The sequence below is a fragment of the Helianthus annuus genome, chromosome 1 (genome assembly GCF_002127325.2).
Source record: "Helianthus annuus cultivar XRQ/B chromosome 1, HanXRQr2.0-SUNRISE, whole genome shotgun sequence".
NCBI classification, from domain to species: Eukaryota; Viridiplantae; Streptophyta; class Magnoliopsida; order Asterales; family Asteraceae; genus Helianthus; species Helianthus annuus.
The window spans coordinates 9,457,602-9,474,865 of NC_035433.2; the positions used below are offsets into that span (position 1 = coordinate 9,457,602).

At 35.9% G+C, this 17,264-nt stretch overlaps 1 protein-coding gene across 1 annotated transcript; it reads left to right on the forward strand.

Moving 5' to 3' along the window:
* Window positions 1-12,416: 12,416 nt before the first annotated feature.
* Window positions 12,417-13,740, forward strand: LOC110876596. The gene is made up of 2 exons (XM_022124785.1): window positions 12,417-13,604; window positions 13,684-13,740. Exons 1-2 carry the CDS (start codon window positions 12,417-12,419, stop codon window positions 13,738-13,740), a joined length of 1,245 nt encoding a protein of 414 aa, XP_021980477.1.
* Window positions 13,741-17,264: the final 3,524 nt, after the last annotated feature.

The following is a 17,264-nucleotide window of genomic DNA, read 5'->3' on the forward strand; positions in this document are numbered from 1 at the left end:
AGGAATGCTTTAGCCTAGTCTATAGTTTTAGAACCTTATTCGTATGCTTTGCTTGGACTACTACATGATACTTTATTTGTTACTTATTTATGCTCTTTTAAACATGTATGTTACTCATGTGTAATATTCGACATGTTATTCTTACGCATTAATGCTTGTTTTATTATGTGTTAACACTTGTTTCGTTGTTCGATTCTTTATGTGTTATTCTTGACATATTTCTCTATGTGTTAATACTTGTTTTATTTCATTATTTAAGTATCATCCTTGATATGCTTTCTTATGTGTTTATACTTGTTTGTGTATCTCCTTCGACATACACTTCCCTCATGCATTTTACTCGATTATTCTAAATCCGACAACACTCATATTGTACAAATGAGACGAATTCACCAAAATAGGCGTGAAACCCACAATTTGGTGAACGACTCTCAATCTACCTATTCTTTTTTTTACACGAGATATCGCGATTAAGCTAGGAGTGAAATCCACATCTTAATGGTAAATCTCAAATTTCAAGTTCTAGTGGACCCTCGTCAACACGTCGAAATTAAATTTTGACCCGACGAGTACCAACCACACTTAGGATACGAAATCGTCAAGTTAGGGGTGAAACCCGCACCTTGTCGACTAGTTCCACTCCTTGGCATTTTTTTCATAAATCCCGCCAAGTCTCGAAATTTCCATTGATTTGGGACATGTAGTAACCGGAAGGGTAAATACCGTTAACCGACTTGTCGGCGAGAGTATTTTACCTATTAGGCCAAAACATGCTCCTCAAATTCAAAAGACTTTTCGACCACTTTGGTTAGTCAAAGTTCCGTTTTGGAACACTCCAAACTTTGGTCAAACATGTGTTTCTATTGTTCATTTTATACGATGCAATCTTTCAACCTCGAGTTTACCTTTGATTTCTCTTTTCACACGCACAACATATCGAACCTTTTCGATACACTTATATACGCATGATTTTCATATAATTTAAATTCATATTCCTTGTAACAACTAGTGGAGATGTATCATCGAGATTGGAGTGACTTCCTTACCTTGACGATTGACTCCACCCCTCTTCCCTTAAAACGACTTCACCAACGAGTTAGGGGTGATTCCCTTACTTAGGTGACCGTTACCCAAAACTTATCTTCCAAAATATTTTATTATGCAAACCCGATCATGTTTTATACCTAAATCATTTATCATTATTCAAAATACCTACTTATACCGATTTCAAAATACATTGTTTATCAAACGTACTTCTTATTCTACCATCCATTTTCACTCAAATCATATACACGAGATTCTTAATCATGTCTTTACCGTTTTACTACACGAATTTCCAAACCTTACGAAATGCTACCTATCAATTTAATCGGTCTAATGAATCTCTTGCCCATGAACTTCACATCTGATTTATTAACTGAAACACGTTCACATTATATCATCATACTAGAGACTTCCACTCTTAATCGAAATCAAACTAACCTTTCTCGATTACTTATAAGACCTCATAGATGTTATATGACCGTTTACCAAATACTCTTTCCAACATCAATAAATCCTTTGTTAAAATTATTTTTAAACAATCACTAAGTTCTTTTACTAAATTTCTTTTCTAAGGGTCGACGTTTTCACAAGAACTTTCAAAGTCCAAAATTTTCATGTTTTGATGCAAATGAAACAAACCCGTTATTAAAAAAAAAAAAAAAAAAAAACCTTCTCTACAACGCTTAACTCGTCATCCAAATTTCAAAACACGTGGGCTAGAAGACTTCATGGGGACCGACAATTTTCAACATACGTGAACTCCTTTTTTTTAAACAAAAGTAGCATTTCAATCATTACAAAATACGTTAAGCATGACCAATGAGTACTTTATGTTCCTTTACATATACAAACTATATTCTACCTTTCAAACCAAGCTCAATCTAATTTTGATTCGACAAACTCAACGTTTTGTTTAAACAACTATACATGCACATCATCATACACATTTTAGTCGATATCTCGCGATAACATCATTTATATCGTTCGTATCTACATACTTAACCTTTTTTTTTTCTCTACAATGTCTCAACGTACACCATATACGGCAATATTTATTTTTCATACCTACACCTATGTTCATACGTTTTATGCTTGTACTCATACACATACTACTTATACGTTTTACGCTTCTGCTTGTACACATACTACTTACACGTTTTATGTTTATGCTCATACATACATGCGTATTCATACTTAAACTTATGCTCATACTTTCTTGTAATGTTGATAATTTATCTTATGAAATGAAATCGGATTATTTAAATACTTGTCATAATCATTAGCGTTATGATGTCTCGAGCAATCTTCACACTTCGTCTCATCCCGATGTTTCCGCCATTGGTTGGGGTGTGACATGATGTTAATGTAGCACCCCGTGTTATGAAAGTCAAAGTCAAAGTCAAGATTGAAGTCAAAGGAAGAAAAGATTGCTAATTGTGATCTGTCACTCCTTGCTTAATTACTGATTGACTTCTTTGACTTGTAATCGAATCTTTTATTTTAATCGCTTTAGTTGTATTATGTGGAGTATCTGTGAATAATCGATGTTATCGCATGTTTTATCGCTTTATCGCTAATCGCATCGCAATCGCAACTCGAATCATGTGTTCTGGATATTGTTTTACATGTGTGTGCTATTTACTTGTTACTTGTGCATGTTTAATTGTGTTATATTTTGTGTGGTAATTAATCGAAACGCAATCGCAATTCTATCGCGACACAATCGAATCACAAAACGCTAAACACAAGTTATTTATGATGACTGTATGTTAGATATAGCGAGGGTTGGTTAAGTTATTTGTAATACTACCGCATCGCATAATCGTTCAAACGCATCGCAACGCTCAACATGCGAATCAAAACGTCGAAACGCAACTCGTCGGAGCCACTCGATCGAGTGACCACTTGATCGACTGGCCATCCGAACGGAGTGTCATCCGATCGAGGTGCATCCTATCCGACACTTGCCCCTTTTCCCTTTTTGGCAACCTATAAATACCCACTTGTCACATCATTTGTGATGTGACAGCTTCCTCATTCGACCAACAGCGTTCCAAGCCTCCTTTCTCTCGATTTCTCGCGATTCTTGTAAGTTTTCAACTAAAATCTTGTACTTCTATGATCTACACGCACATCTTCATCATCTTCTCTTTTGAATCTTAACTTTTAACCGTGAAATCAGCGGATTTGAGGTATTCTAGGGTGATGTCATCATAGAGTTCTTATGAACTTCAAGTTTTGACCTCATTCCACCAAGAATAACTCAGATCTGAAGGATTCCCACATGATAAAACGTGGTTTTCGCATAGATCTAAACATTTCCATGGTTAAAAGGATTGAAAGATGGTTTTCTAACTTTCTTTCAACTCTTTTACAGTCAAAACTAATGGAATCGGAGCTCGTTCTGAAGTGTTGGTCTGAGATCTGGTTTCTATCAAAGAGACAAACGATTTCGGATTAAACATGAACAAACCGTCACGAACCAGTTAACTGGTCGAGTTTGGGTGATTCCTGTTCGATCGGATGACTTGGGTCTTGGTGGAGTTTCTGTTGTTTAGTACGTTGTCAAACCATCTCGAACAAACCGTAAACTTTCAAAATAATCAAGTTCAAGACGATCAGATTCGTTGGGACGGATTGCCATCCGATCGAATTGCCATCCGATCGGATTGCCATCTGATCGAACTGTAATCCGATTGGATTGCACTTAAGGTTCAACACTTAACAATTTTCAACATGTTCAATGTATAGTCAGTTTCTAACGGATTGCCATCTGATCGGTAGACCATCCGATCGAGTGACAATCTTGCTGTGAACTTGTTCTCTGAGAAATACCTCGCCGAACGGATCACCATCCGATCGAACTGCCGTTCGATCGAATGACCTGAAGGGTAGAGATACTTCTTTGTTTTCAAAATGCTACAACGAAAACTTCAAAGCCATCATACACAAATACATCCTTACCAAACGAATGTTAATCCGACCGAATGGCCATCCGATCGGATGGCCATCCGAACGGATTGACATCCGATCGAATGACCAACCGATCGGATAGCCATCCGACACTTAGAAACTCTTCACTGATTTACGCGTCACTCATCGCTTATGCTATCGTTAACTGTTCAGGCTAATCTCTCTCAGCGCTCCCTTCAATCCAAGAGAGTGTTTACTCGCTAAACACGATCTGTGAGTATACTCGATCCCTTTTTGCTTTACGCACTTTTGGGTGTTACATACGTTACTTATTCTAAACCACAATCGACACACAATGTAAACACTATTTATACGCTGACCGTTATTGCATGCTATGTGTTATTCAATGAATGCTTGTATGTTATGTTAACACAGTGATTGTTGCCTGACACCTTAGCAACGATAGTACTATAGTTTGGACTCAGCGCCTGTCGTGGACAGGGGTTGTTAAGGGCTTTACTTCACGTGTTCCAGTGGGGATATGTGTTGCGCATTCTACAACTCGTAATCACGTCTGTGCATATTTCTCTGTCGATAACCTACTAGCTTTCACTTTGTTACATGTTACATGCTGGTTATGCGTAAACGACTTTCGAACTCTATTATACTATTAAACTTGTATCCTCACCTTTACACTATGTGTATTGACCTTTATTTTAACATATGTGACAGGTGTTTGTGATGCTAGGATGTTGCTTGTTTGCTGCTATTGAAATCAAGTAGGAAGGGTCTAGAAACAAACTAAATAAAATCTGAGTTGTCGGAATGGATATTAGTCTTTGAGAACATCGTCTGTAATAACTATTTTATTTTATATGTTTGTGGTATGGGACATGAACCTTAATATATTATAATTAATAGTTGTTATGGACTCTCCTGGACAATCTGTTTCACTCAGTGTCATGCCCCGATGTTTCCGCCATCGGTTGGGGTGTGACAGTTAAAAATGTTGATCATGGTCCTTATGAAATTTGTCATAGGTCTAAGCAAGTTAGAGTTCCATTCCACTCAGTGAACATAAAACTAAGTTTTTAGGTGACTTAGTTCACTTAGATTTATGGGGGCCTTATAAATTAACAAGTTATGAAGAGTATAAGTATTTTTTAACAATTGTGGATGATTATTCCAGAACTATTTGGTGTTATTTTTTAGCAAATAAAACAGAAGTTTTTGAAAATCTGAGTAACTTTTATGAACTTGTTTTTAACACAGTTTAAGAAAAGGATAAAAGTGTTTAGGAATAACAATGGAACTGAGTTTGTTAAAAATCAAATAAATGCGTTTTTTTGGTAAATCAAAAGGTATTTTTCATAAAATGTCTAGTTCCTATACACCACAACAGAATGGTGTGGTGGAAAGGAAACACAGACATCTCTTAAAAACAGCTAGTGTTCTTATGTTTTAAGGTGGTTTGCACTTAGGTTCTGGTCAGACTGTATCCTGACAACTGTGTACTTAATTAATAGGTTGCCCTCGTCTGTGTTAGATGGCAAAAGTCCATATGAAGTCATGTTTGGTTTTAAGCCCTCTCTATTGCATTTAAGGAATTTTGGTTGTTTGTGTTTTAGTACTATTTTAACTGAATCTGATAAATTTGCTTATCGTGCTGATAAGTGTGTGTTACTTGGGTATTCTAATATCAAGAAGGGATATAAAATGTGGAGTCTGGATAGTAAAAAAGTTTTTACTCTAGATATGTAAAATTTTATGAAAGTGTATATCCCATTAAGACTCAAAATAATAACCAAGAGTGTTTTAATGATAAAAGTTTGAATCCCGTAAATTTTTTTTATTCCTATGACACATTTTCAACTGAAGTTCCTATAGAACCCAACGATGAAGAGGGTGAACATGGATCTCATGATCATTCCCGTGATGATCTGCAACCATTGTTACCCTCTACATCTGCCATTGCTCCTAGTGTTGACAGTGGTCAACATACATCTAGTGAGCAGGTGAGTAGTAGTGAACAGGTAAACAATGGTAGGGCAGAGGACACTGGAGGGTCAAATGTTGAGACCAACCCATCTGAGGGTCCTGTCCAAAGTGTTAGAAAGACATCTAGAGGTGTTGTGTTCCCTAGGAGATTTGATGATTATGTGGTAGAAGGTAAAATTAAATTTGGTATTGAAAAGTCTGTTAATTATTCGAATTTGTCTGTTGAAAATATGTGCTTTGTGTCAAGTTTAAATAAAACTGTGGAACCAACTTCTTATTTAGAGGCTGTTAAAGATCCTCGGTGGATTGAAGCCATGAATAAGGAGATGGAAACTTTATATAGAAATGAAACTTGGATTCTTGTTGATTTGCCTAAAGATAGGAAACCAATCGAATATAGATGGATTTATAAGGTGAAGTGTAAGTCCAATGGTGAGGTTGAGAGGTCTAAGGCTAGATTTGTTGCTAAAGGTTATAGCCAAAGGGAAGAGTGGATTTTGGTGAGACGTTTTCACCTATTGTGAAGATGGTTACTATACGTTGTGTGTTAAGTTTAGCTGTTGAGAATAATTAGCCTATTTTTCAACTTGACATTAACAATGCTTTTTATACGGCTCAATTTCAGAAGATGTTTACATGTCTTTGCCTCCTGGGTATTTTCCAAAAGATGAAACCAAAGTTTGTAAACTTGTTAAGTCTTTATGGACTTAAACAAGCCCCCAAGAAGTACAATGAGAAATTAACCCATGTCTTAGTTAATATGGGTTTTGCTCAGAGTGTGTGTGATCATTCGATGTATACTTTGTCTTAAATTTTTTTGTTTATTGTTCTTTTAGTATATGTTGATGATATTATAGTTACTGGCAATTCTGAATCTGAAGTATTAAATGTGAAAAAAAAAACTCTAGTGATAATTTTCAAATTAAAGACTTAGGAGTTTTAATATATTTTCTTGGTATTGAGGTTCTATATTCTAATGTTAGTTTGTGTTTAACTCAAAGAAAATATTGTCTTGAGTTGCTTGATGAAATTGGTTATCTAGGAGTTAAACCAGTTAATACTCCTATTAAGCAAAGTCATGTGTTAGTAAGTTAGATCAAAAGCTTGAGTTAGTCAAAGATGTTCTTAGTTTTCAAATGTTAGTTGGAAACCTCATCTATTTGTATATAACCAAACGTGATATTAGCTGTGATGTACAATTTTTAAGTCAGTTTATGCATGCTCCTAGTACTGGTCATTTACAAATTGTTTAAGGTTACTTAAGTACTTAAAACTGTCACCAAGTAAAGGGGTTATGTGTAAAAGGGGAAATGGATTTGACTTAAAAGGTTATGTAGATTCTGACTGGGCCAAATGTTTGGCTACATGAAAGTCAGTAACTGGGTTTGGAATATTTCTAGGAAACTCATTAGTTTCCTGGAAAATTAAGAAACATAGTGTTGTTTCAAGATCCACTGCAGAAGCAGCGTACGGAGCTATGTGCTCTGCTACATGCGAAATAATGTGGATTTTGAACATTTAAAAAGATTTGAAAGTCAAGTATGAGTTACCTGTTAAACTATTTTGTAATAGTTAGTCAGCTATTTCTATTGCATTGAACCCAATTTTTTCATGAAAGAACTAAACATTTCAAAATGGATCTACGATTTTTGCGAGAAAAAATAGCTGATGAAGCTGTTACCCAAGAAAAATTTGCCACTGAAAATTAGTTGGCAGATTTGTTTACAATAGGGTTAAGCAATGTTCAGCATGAACAGTTGTGTGCTTAATTGGGCTGGGCTGATATGTTTGCTGTATAAATTATGGGGGTATGTTGAAAATAAGTTTAATTCATACATTAAACATATTAATATATTGGGGTTATTGTTAATAGATCTGTTATAAAATGTTAGGCTAAAGTATAGGCCTAGTTGTTACGGTTGTTATGTGGGTTGTTATGTTTCAAGGTTGTTAAGTGTGTAGAAGGTAAAGTTGAGGGGTCTTATTGTATACATGACAATGTTGCAAAAGTCGGCATACTCGGCCTTGCACTCGGTCCTCGGACCACCTCCGAGGCGAGTTTACCCTAGTCAGACTTGACTAGTTGGCGGTGGTCAAAATCGGTCAACATCGGCCTATTCGGCCTTGTACTCAAACTAGTCGAACTTGTATTCAGACTACTCAGACTTGTACTCACCCTATTTGGCCTTGTACTCGGACTACTTGGCCTTGTACTCGGTGAGGTTTGAAATTCAAACATGTTTCATTATAAATTATACTCATTTTGACATGAATTATGCTTATTTTTACATATATATAATATACAATAAATAATTTTCTTTATATTTACCATGTCTGTGTACTCCCCGAGTACTCCGATTACTCCCAACTCCCCGGTCGGTCGACTAGGACCGCCTAGCGATTTTTGCAACACTGATACATGAGAAGCTATAAGGTCTCTGGTGAAGATTTGCAGGGGCTAAAGTGTAATTCATTTTGATGCTGGTATTTAAAGAAGAGAGAAGGTGAGCTGATCAGTTTAGATCAGATATTTTCTAGGGTTTTCTTTGTTCTCTCTGTATTTGTTTATCTTCTCTGTTGATCTCGTTGTGTAGAGATCCCAGAGAGATCTTGTGATCTCCGTGTTGGTATTGTTGTATCATTGATTGATCGTTCAACAAATTTTACTATAGAGTAAACTTTCGTTTTGCTCCCTGTGGTTTGGTCACTTTAACGATTTTGTCCCAAACCTTTAAAAATAGTCATTTTCCTCCAATAGTTTGCTATGGTTTTTCCATTTTGCTCCCCGCCTCTAACTCCATCCAAATTGGAGGAAAATGGCTATTTTTAAAGTTTTGTAGCAAAACCGTTAAAGTGACCAAACCACATTGAGCAAAACAGAAGTTTACTCCTTACTATATCGTATTTCATAGATCTCATAATTATGAGATCTAGGGTTTGGTTGGGAGTTTGTGCCAACCTAAGCATACATATAAGCAGCCACATTAGCCAATAACTAGGTTTGTGCCACGTCAACAAAAAAACTAAGTTATAACTCTGTTGGAAAGGGTCGATGGAGGCCAAATTCTTATAAGTTGGCATAGGGAATACTTTAAGATGAGATAGAGAATACTTTAAGTTGAGATTGATGTTGGCCAATCGATGAAAGTTATGATTATTAAAAGAGTAAACTGCCACTTTGGTCCCTGTGGTTTGGGCACTTTTGCCATTGTAGTCCAAATCTCAAACTTTTTAAATCTGGGTCCTTGTGGTTTCACTTTTATTGCCATTTTAGTCCAAAAATCAAAAACTCCTTTTTTTAACTGTTGCAACCTTCCTTTTTTGTCTTTTAGTGCAAGGGTATTTTTGTCCAACTGATTTTTCATTTAACATATTTTTAACTTAAAAAGTAAATTAAATACTCTACATTTAATACATTTAAATACCCTTATTATCATAATCTTCCCCCAATTACAATTACAGATCTTCCCCCAATTACAATTACAGAGATCATCATCAAATCATCTTCCCCCCAAAATCAACATCTTGCCATCTTGCCAAGACCAGATCCAAAGACAAACAAAGGGGTTAAAATAGGATGGTGGGTGACGCGGTGGAGGTCAAGGAGGTCGGCCACCCTTCTCCGATGGTATCAATGGCGAATGGTGGTGGGTTCGGGAGGTTTGCGTTTCGTTGTTAATGGTGGTTACGAATCGATGGTGGAGGTGAAGGGTAGTTCGTGACGGCGGAGAAGCCTCCTCAGTCCTCACCATCGGTCAACGGCTGGTTGTGGTTGGAACCAGCGACGGCAGAGACGCCTCCTCAGTCCTCACCGTCGGTCAACGGTTGGTAGTGGTGGTGTTGAATAGATGATGATGGCAATAAAAATCACTGATTCAACTCCATATTAGAACACAATTCACGATTCAGATCTGAAACAAGAGAACCAGAACTTACTCTTAATAAGCGGAGAAAACGAAGACGGAGACGAAGAGAACGTGACCTACGAACGATAAGAACGCCATTGATGCAGCTTGAAGCTCTCTCTCTAGTTTCTCTCTCTAGAAATTTTGTTCAAAGTGGTGAAGACAGAGAGAAAGACTGAGGAGACAAGATGAGGGAGATGGTATTTAAATATAATTAATTTAATCAATAATCAGTTATAATAAATCTATAATGAATAAAATACCCCTGGGGATAAAGACAAAAAATCAGGGTTTAAATTGGGGAATCTGACCAAATTTAACTTTTGGACTAAAATGGCAACAAAAACAAAACCACAAGGACCCAGATTTAAAAAATTTGAGAGTTGGACTAAAATGGCAAAAGTGCCCAAACCACAAGGACCAAAATGACAGTTTACTCTTATTAAAATCCAATAACTTTAAAAAATATCATGCTTAACCAATCACTTTCTCAATAGGTTTAGTTAGAAAAGGATTGATTGAGATCAAATTCTTACAAGTTAGGATAGAGAATATTTTAAGTTGATGTTAATGTCAGCCAATGGGTGAAAGTTATGATTATTAATCCAATAACCCTAAAAAATATCATACTTGATTAATCAATTTCTCGGTTGGTTTAGTTTTTCGGTTTGATTTTTTTGGGAATGATGATTAATTACATGATATTTTGCTCACCGTTCACTATCAAAATGAGGCAAATAGACATTAATACCGTTTCGTTATCACCACGTAAATACAGGAGCTAGAATGGAGTAGAGAGTATATCGATAATCAAGATGAAATCTTACACCTTTTTAAGAAAAAACGTCTAAGTGGGACCAATACACACAAACACATATATTCATAAAATAAACATAAACGTGTGTTCACTAAAAAAAGTATATAAGATTTCACTTTTCCATAATTCAAATAGTGTAATAAAAAGTTGATATCTATAAAACAAACGAATAACAAGCAGTGGGCAGTGGCAACGGGTGGATATTGAAAACTAACCAACAGTCAGTTGCATTTGGTCAATAATAACTGGGCAATCAGTGATTTTTTTTAATGACAAAGGTTACATTACCTCTACTTCTAAATTCCACTAATAAATACTAAGGTAGCGTTCGTTTCATGGAATGGAATGGAATGGAATTAGGAAGTTTTTCTTTGTAAAATTGATCTTGGTTGGGGGAGGGAGAAATTTGAAATCCCATGAATTTCTTTAATCAATGAAATTTGTGACTATTTCAACATTCCTTAAAAATCCTTCACTCTAATGAAGGAAGGGGATGGAATGTTGAAATAGTCACAAATTTCATTGATTAAAGAAATTCATGGGATTTCAAATTCTTCCCTCCCCCAACCAAGATCAATTTTACAAAGAAAAACTTCCTAATTCCATTCCATTCCATTCCATTCCATGAAACGAACGCTACCTAAATTACACCTCATGTCAGGATTTGAATCTTAGTTTTTTCTCCAAGAGACAAAAGCCTCTAGCACCCAGCTATAGCTGGAATGGCTCTCTGACTCTGTGTAGATAATGAGTGTTACCCTTCTTCAACGAGAAACTTCAACTACCAAATTAATTATACGACCAGCATCACAACCATAACCACAAGTTTGGAGGCCATTCGGTTTAACACTTCATTATCTACACAGCTTTGTTTGAAGGCATTCGGTTTGACCCTTCATTATCTACACAACTTTCCTTGGAGGGCATTCGGTTTGACACTTCATTATCTACACATACAAAGAATAAAACCTGCATTAGTTATAAAAATCTCCATTGTCGTCTTTTCTGACCTCGCATTATATTAGTTTAACATCATCTATAGAAACTTAACTCATCGAAACCAGGGGCGGACCTGAAGGCTTGTCGGGCGGAGCCTGGGCTACGGCTCAACTTTTTACTAGAAGTGTAAATTTTTTTTTTTTCGATTTTTATACATAGGACAGCCCTGAACAAGTACGAGAACACCCCTCAAAATTTTTTTTACAAAATAATAAGCCTAGTTCAAGTGTTATTCAGCAACCTAATTAGCCCAATTAAGTAATAATAGCCCAACTGATTATTTTGGGCGGCATAATGATAATGGCATATCAAACGTCAGTCGACTCCAATTCGGCAATTCCAATTCTCATCATACGAACAGAGAGGCAACAGATCATACGATTATACGAACACAGAACAATCAGACTTTCAGCAGATCATCGACTATTCGACTGCAGCAGATTTGTTTCAGAGACAAACACTAACAACAGGTTTGTTTCGATTTCGATTTTCGAACATATTGTTTGACTGATAATTGTTACTTGTTAGTTTGATGAATGATGATTGATAATGTTTCGATAAACGGCACTTTGGCAGCCCATTCGCACAGCAGCGAATCGAAATCGAAGCTCGAACAACAGCGACAGAAACAGTTATTTGATTGATAATTCAGGTTTGTTTGATTGTTATTCAGTTATTTGGTTGATAATTGTTTGAACTTTGATTGTTATTTGATTGATAATTGTTTGAACTTTGAAGTGATGACGAAACCAAAATCCAAAAAACAAGCTTTAATTGGGAACTTTTTCAAAAGAAAATTCGAAGAAATTAATGATAATGAGTCAAGTCCGAATGTTGGTAATGATATCCAAGCAAATGATGACGTTGATGGCGATGCAAGTCCGAATGTTGATAATGAGAATATCCAAGCAAATGATGACGTTGATGCAAGTCCGAATGTTGATAATGATAATCCTACAACTTCAATTCCAACAACACGAGGTATTATTGATTTGAATGATCTTCCTTCGGATCCACATGATAGGCCACCTATTACTAGTTATCACCCAAATCAAATAGATGACATAAGAAGGTCATATCTTGTTAAAGGGGCTTTTCAACCTCGTAGTCATAAGTTTCCCGTTAAAGACTGTTATGGAAAAAAAAGACGTTTTGTTGTTAGTTGGTTTAATGATTGTAGTTGGTTAGAGTATAGCATCAAAGCAGACAAAGTATATTGTTTATATTGTTACTTGTTTAAAGAAGATGTTGGTAATCAAGGCGGAAGAGATACATGGTCTTCTAGTTCTAAAGGCTTTTGTGATTGGAGTAAAAATGGGTCATTAAAGGAACATGTTGGGAATGTTGATAGTCATCATTTAAAGGCGGCACAAAAATGTCATAATCTCATGAATCAAAAGAAACATATGGATGAGAATATGAAGAAGTTGACTAAAGAAGAAATGATTGCAAGCTATTATCGATTACTTGGTTCCGTTATGAGTGCTAGATTTTGTTTAGAAAACTCTTTACCCTTTCGTGGCCATGATGAGTCGAAAGAATCTAATTCTCAAGGTATGTTTCTTTCGGTGTTAAACTTGATTAGTACTAACCACCCGGAAATTGGAAAGTACACATTAGGGAACGCAAAAAAGAACAATAAACTGACATCGCCAAAGATTCAAAAGGAGATTATTGAATGCTTTTCAAAGGAAGTAACAAAAAGCATTTGTGCAGAAATTAAAGATGATGTGTTTGGGTTGTTGGTAGATGAATCTAGTGATGTTTCTTTAAAGGAGCAAATGGCTGTAGTTGTTAGATTTGTTGATAAACTTGGGGCTGTTAGAGAGAGTTTAATCGGAATTGTTCATGTGAAAGACACGACTTCTATAGCTCTTAAAGAAGCCATTGATGATTTATTAGCAAGCAACCAGTTAAGCATAAAGCAAGTAAGTAATAAAATTCATAGATTCTTTACATTATTGTAATAATCATTATTTTTTATGTTATAATTCTTTTTTGTTTTAGGTGAGAGGGCAAGGTTATGATGGTGCAAGCAACATGCGGGAGAATTTAATGGGTTAAAAGCATTGATTTTGAAAGATAACCCGTCAGCACATTACATCCATTGTTTTGCTCATCAACTTCAGTTGGTTATTGTGGCTGTTGCAAAAAAACATAGCGGTGTCAAAACTTTCTACGAGTTCCTTTCCATGGTTGTCACTACGGTTTCAACTTCTTGCAAACGAAAAGATATGTTAAGGGAGGAAAAAAAGGCTAGAGTGGAAAAAGAATTACTTGAAGGTGAAATTAAAACGGGTAAAGGATTAAACCAAGAGGTTTCCCTAGCACGACCCGGTGATACGCGATGGGGTTCACATCATAGAACCATCATCAGTTTGCTTAAATTGTTTCCGGAAGTTGTGACCGTACTCCAATATGTTAAAGAAGATGGAGATTGCAGTCAACAACGAACAAATGCAAAAGGTATTCTATCGTATTTTAAAAAACTCGAGTTTGTTTTTTATATGCATTTGATGGGAGATATATTAAGTTACACAAATGCTCTTTCAAAACACCTTCAACAAAAAGGTAAAGATTTATTAGAAGTGGCCAACTTGATAAATGGTACAAAACGAGCATTAAATGCTTTAAGACAAAATGGGTTTGAGCCGATGTTGGAAAAAGTGACTTCCTTTTGTAAAAATACAACATTACAATGTTGGACATGTCGGAAAGTTATGGTAACCCAAGAAACCGAAAGAATGTCATTACAAATGGACATCATTTTGAGGTTGACATTTTTAATGAGGTTTTAGACATGCAAATTCAAGAATTAGGAAGTCGATTTAGTGAGGTAACAACTACTTTGATAAAAAATATGTCGGGTTTAAATCCTTCTAACGGTTTTTCTAAGTTTGACCATCGAAGATATTGGCGTTTGCTAAGATGTACCCGGATGATTTTACTACACAAGAAATAGGGACTCTTTTGGGTGATATTGAGTCATTTCGTCACACAATAAGCGATGATGATAACTTTGACAACTTGAATGGAATAAGTGATCTTGCGCGTCTTATGGTTTAAACGGGAACGCATATTTCTTGTCCTATAGTTTATCGGGTAGTTAAGTTAGCTTTGCTTGTACCGGTTGCAACCGCAACCGTTGAAAGATGTTTTTCGAAATTGAAGCTTGTCAAGACGGATTTACGCAATCGAATGGGCCAAGAATATTTGAACAATGCTATGGTTTGTACGGTCGAAAAGGATTTTCTTCGTGAAGTAAAAGACGAAGATGTGATGGAACGATTTCAAGCTATGAAAAAAAGAAGAGGACAAATCTATTAGGTAATTCTTTTACTTTATTTATTTATTGTCGTTTTTTTTAATATTGTATGATTGCACGGTAAAAAAAAATTTTTGGGATACCCCTGAGTTAATGTTCTAGTTCTGCCACTGATCGAAACCCAACCAGTTGAGCCCTTACGACGTTACATATAATAAGTTGTTATAAAAAATTAGTTTGATAATATCATATAAAACAAATGATATTTGATGTTGAGACTCGTAATATAAGAAAATTGATTAAATCAAGAGGCCATTTAAACCCTTTTGAAAGGAAACTTTTCTATTTCATTTTATTTTAGATTAATACTTTTTTACAAAACTTGACGTACTAAAATTATGGCGGTTTTTCGTTGATAAAGAAAAAATTGTATATATTAAAATTTCATTTTAAAATATGTTGTAACTAAGCATGTGGACGTTAGGGTGGGCGGTATGATTATCGGGGTGTCGTGCGGTGAGTGTGTGTCACCGATCGGTGACCACACCGGGGTGAGGAATGGTTTCGGTGAGGGAAATGAGGGAATAGTCACCGATGTGGAGAAGAGGGATGGAGGAGAGAGAGAGAGGAGAGAGGGGAGAAGAATCAATCAAAAAATATATAACTCAAACACCCTAGAGTGATTAACCATACCCCTGATTGAGTGCAAAATGTGGAGTGAAATGGGGAGTTGACATGGCATAATATTATTGGGTAGAGAATCACTCAATCACCCTAGAGTGATTAACCATACCCCCACGCTTATTAATGTATTGAAAAAAAGATTTCCTTTAGAAGTTAGTCAATAGAAAAGGTTGTATGTTTTCTTAAATTATGGTATTCATATTATCAGACTTACCAATTAACACGATTCATGTAAACCACAAGCTTTTAAGGTCCTGTGTCAAGAAGTCGTCCCAAGATTCAATTTGTACAGGGCCGTCTCCAAAAATCATAAAAAAAAAAAAATTGAGCCTTGTTCGAGATAAAATATTTGGGCCCTTTTCGCAAATCTACATATAATATAAACCCAAGTTAGAACTAGAATTTTGAGTTTCTTTTGAAAAAAACTTGTGTATTCAGAATCACTATAGTATATTATACTTTGATGTTTAATCAATCAGAATCACACAATAAAACATATGAAATCAGAATCACATTCATATGAAATCAATCAGAAATTCAGTTATTCAGAATCACACAATACATGTAACCTGCTGTTCTGCTGCGAGTTGCGACAATGATGATGTTGATCCCCTGCTGGTCTGCTCTGACGATGATGATGATGCGTTGATGATGATTGATGTCTCATGAATCTCCAAGTCATCTGATGTCTGATGATGTGAGAATTGATCGAGATGATGATGATGAACGAACCGAACGTCGAAGGTAATTTCCTTTCCCAAGTCTGTGCGACGTTTTGTTCCCCACAGCCAATTGGGTTATAATTTTGTTGATTAGTCATTGGGCTTGTTAATTGGGTTTTAAAATTGGGCTATATAATGATTTGGGCCCTTATTTATAAAACTTTGGGTCTTTTAAGCAGACCCTTATTTATAAAAACATCCAGATTTTTTTAAATATTTATATATATATATATATATATATATATATTAAAATTTTTCGGGCCCTATCCTGCACATGTGGATAACCGGCACTGAATTTGTATAAACTTCATGTGTTTCATCCAATAAACTTTATTCGTAAAAGTGTTTGTCAAACGTTAATTAATGATGTCCAAACTCAAGTTTCATTTTGGCATATTTTAAGACTACACGGTGTGGAGGGGATTTAAGAAGGTCATGTGACAGTCACGTCAGGAGAGAGAGATTTCCATTTCAAGCCCCAAAAAGCGTGAGGTGGAGGAGGTGTGAAGCAACATTTTGACAATCACCTTTTTATTCATGTATATTATTATACAAAAAGCAACTCGCGTCGTTTCGTTTTATGTACACTACAAGAATAATGAGTAATAGCGGCGACCTCCAATATGTCGCCACTATTGCCCTTATCCGCACCCGGTGTCCCAAGTGAAACCCTAGCCACACGTTTACTATCCTCATCCAACAGATGGTGTTTATCCTACGTAATAGCGGTGTTAAAAAAGGTTAATAGCGGTGACAGGGTGTCGCCGCTATTGGTCCTTCGCATAATACAGCAGAAACAACGCCAATCTTCCTTCTTCTTCCACTTTCCCCAAAACCTGTCATCACTCTCACGGGTTCTCCTCCAAATCGGCGATTTCTCTTCATTTTTACCAATTTGTACTTCAAATTGGTTAGTA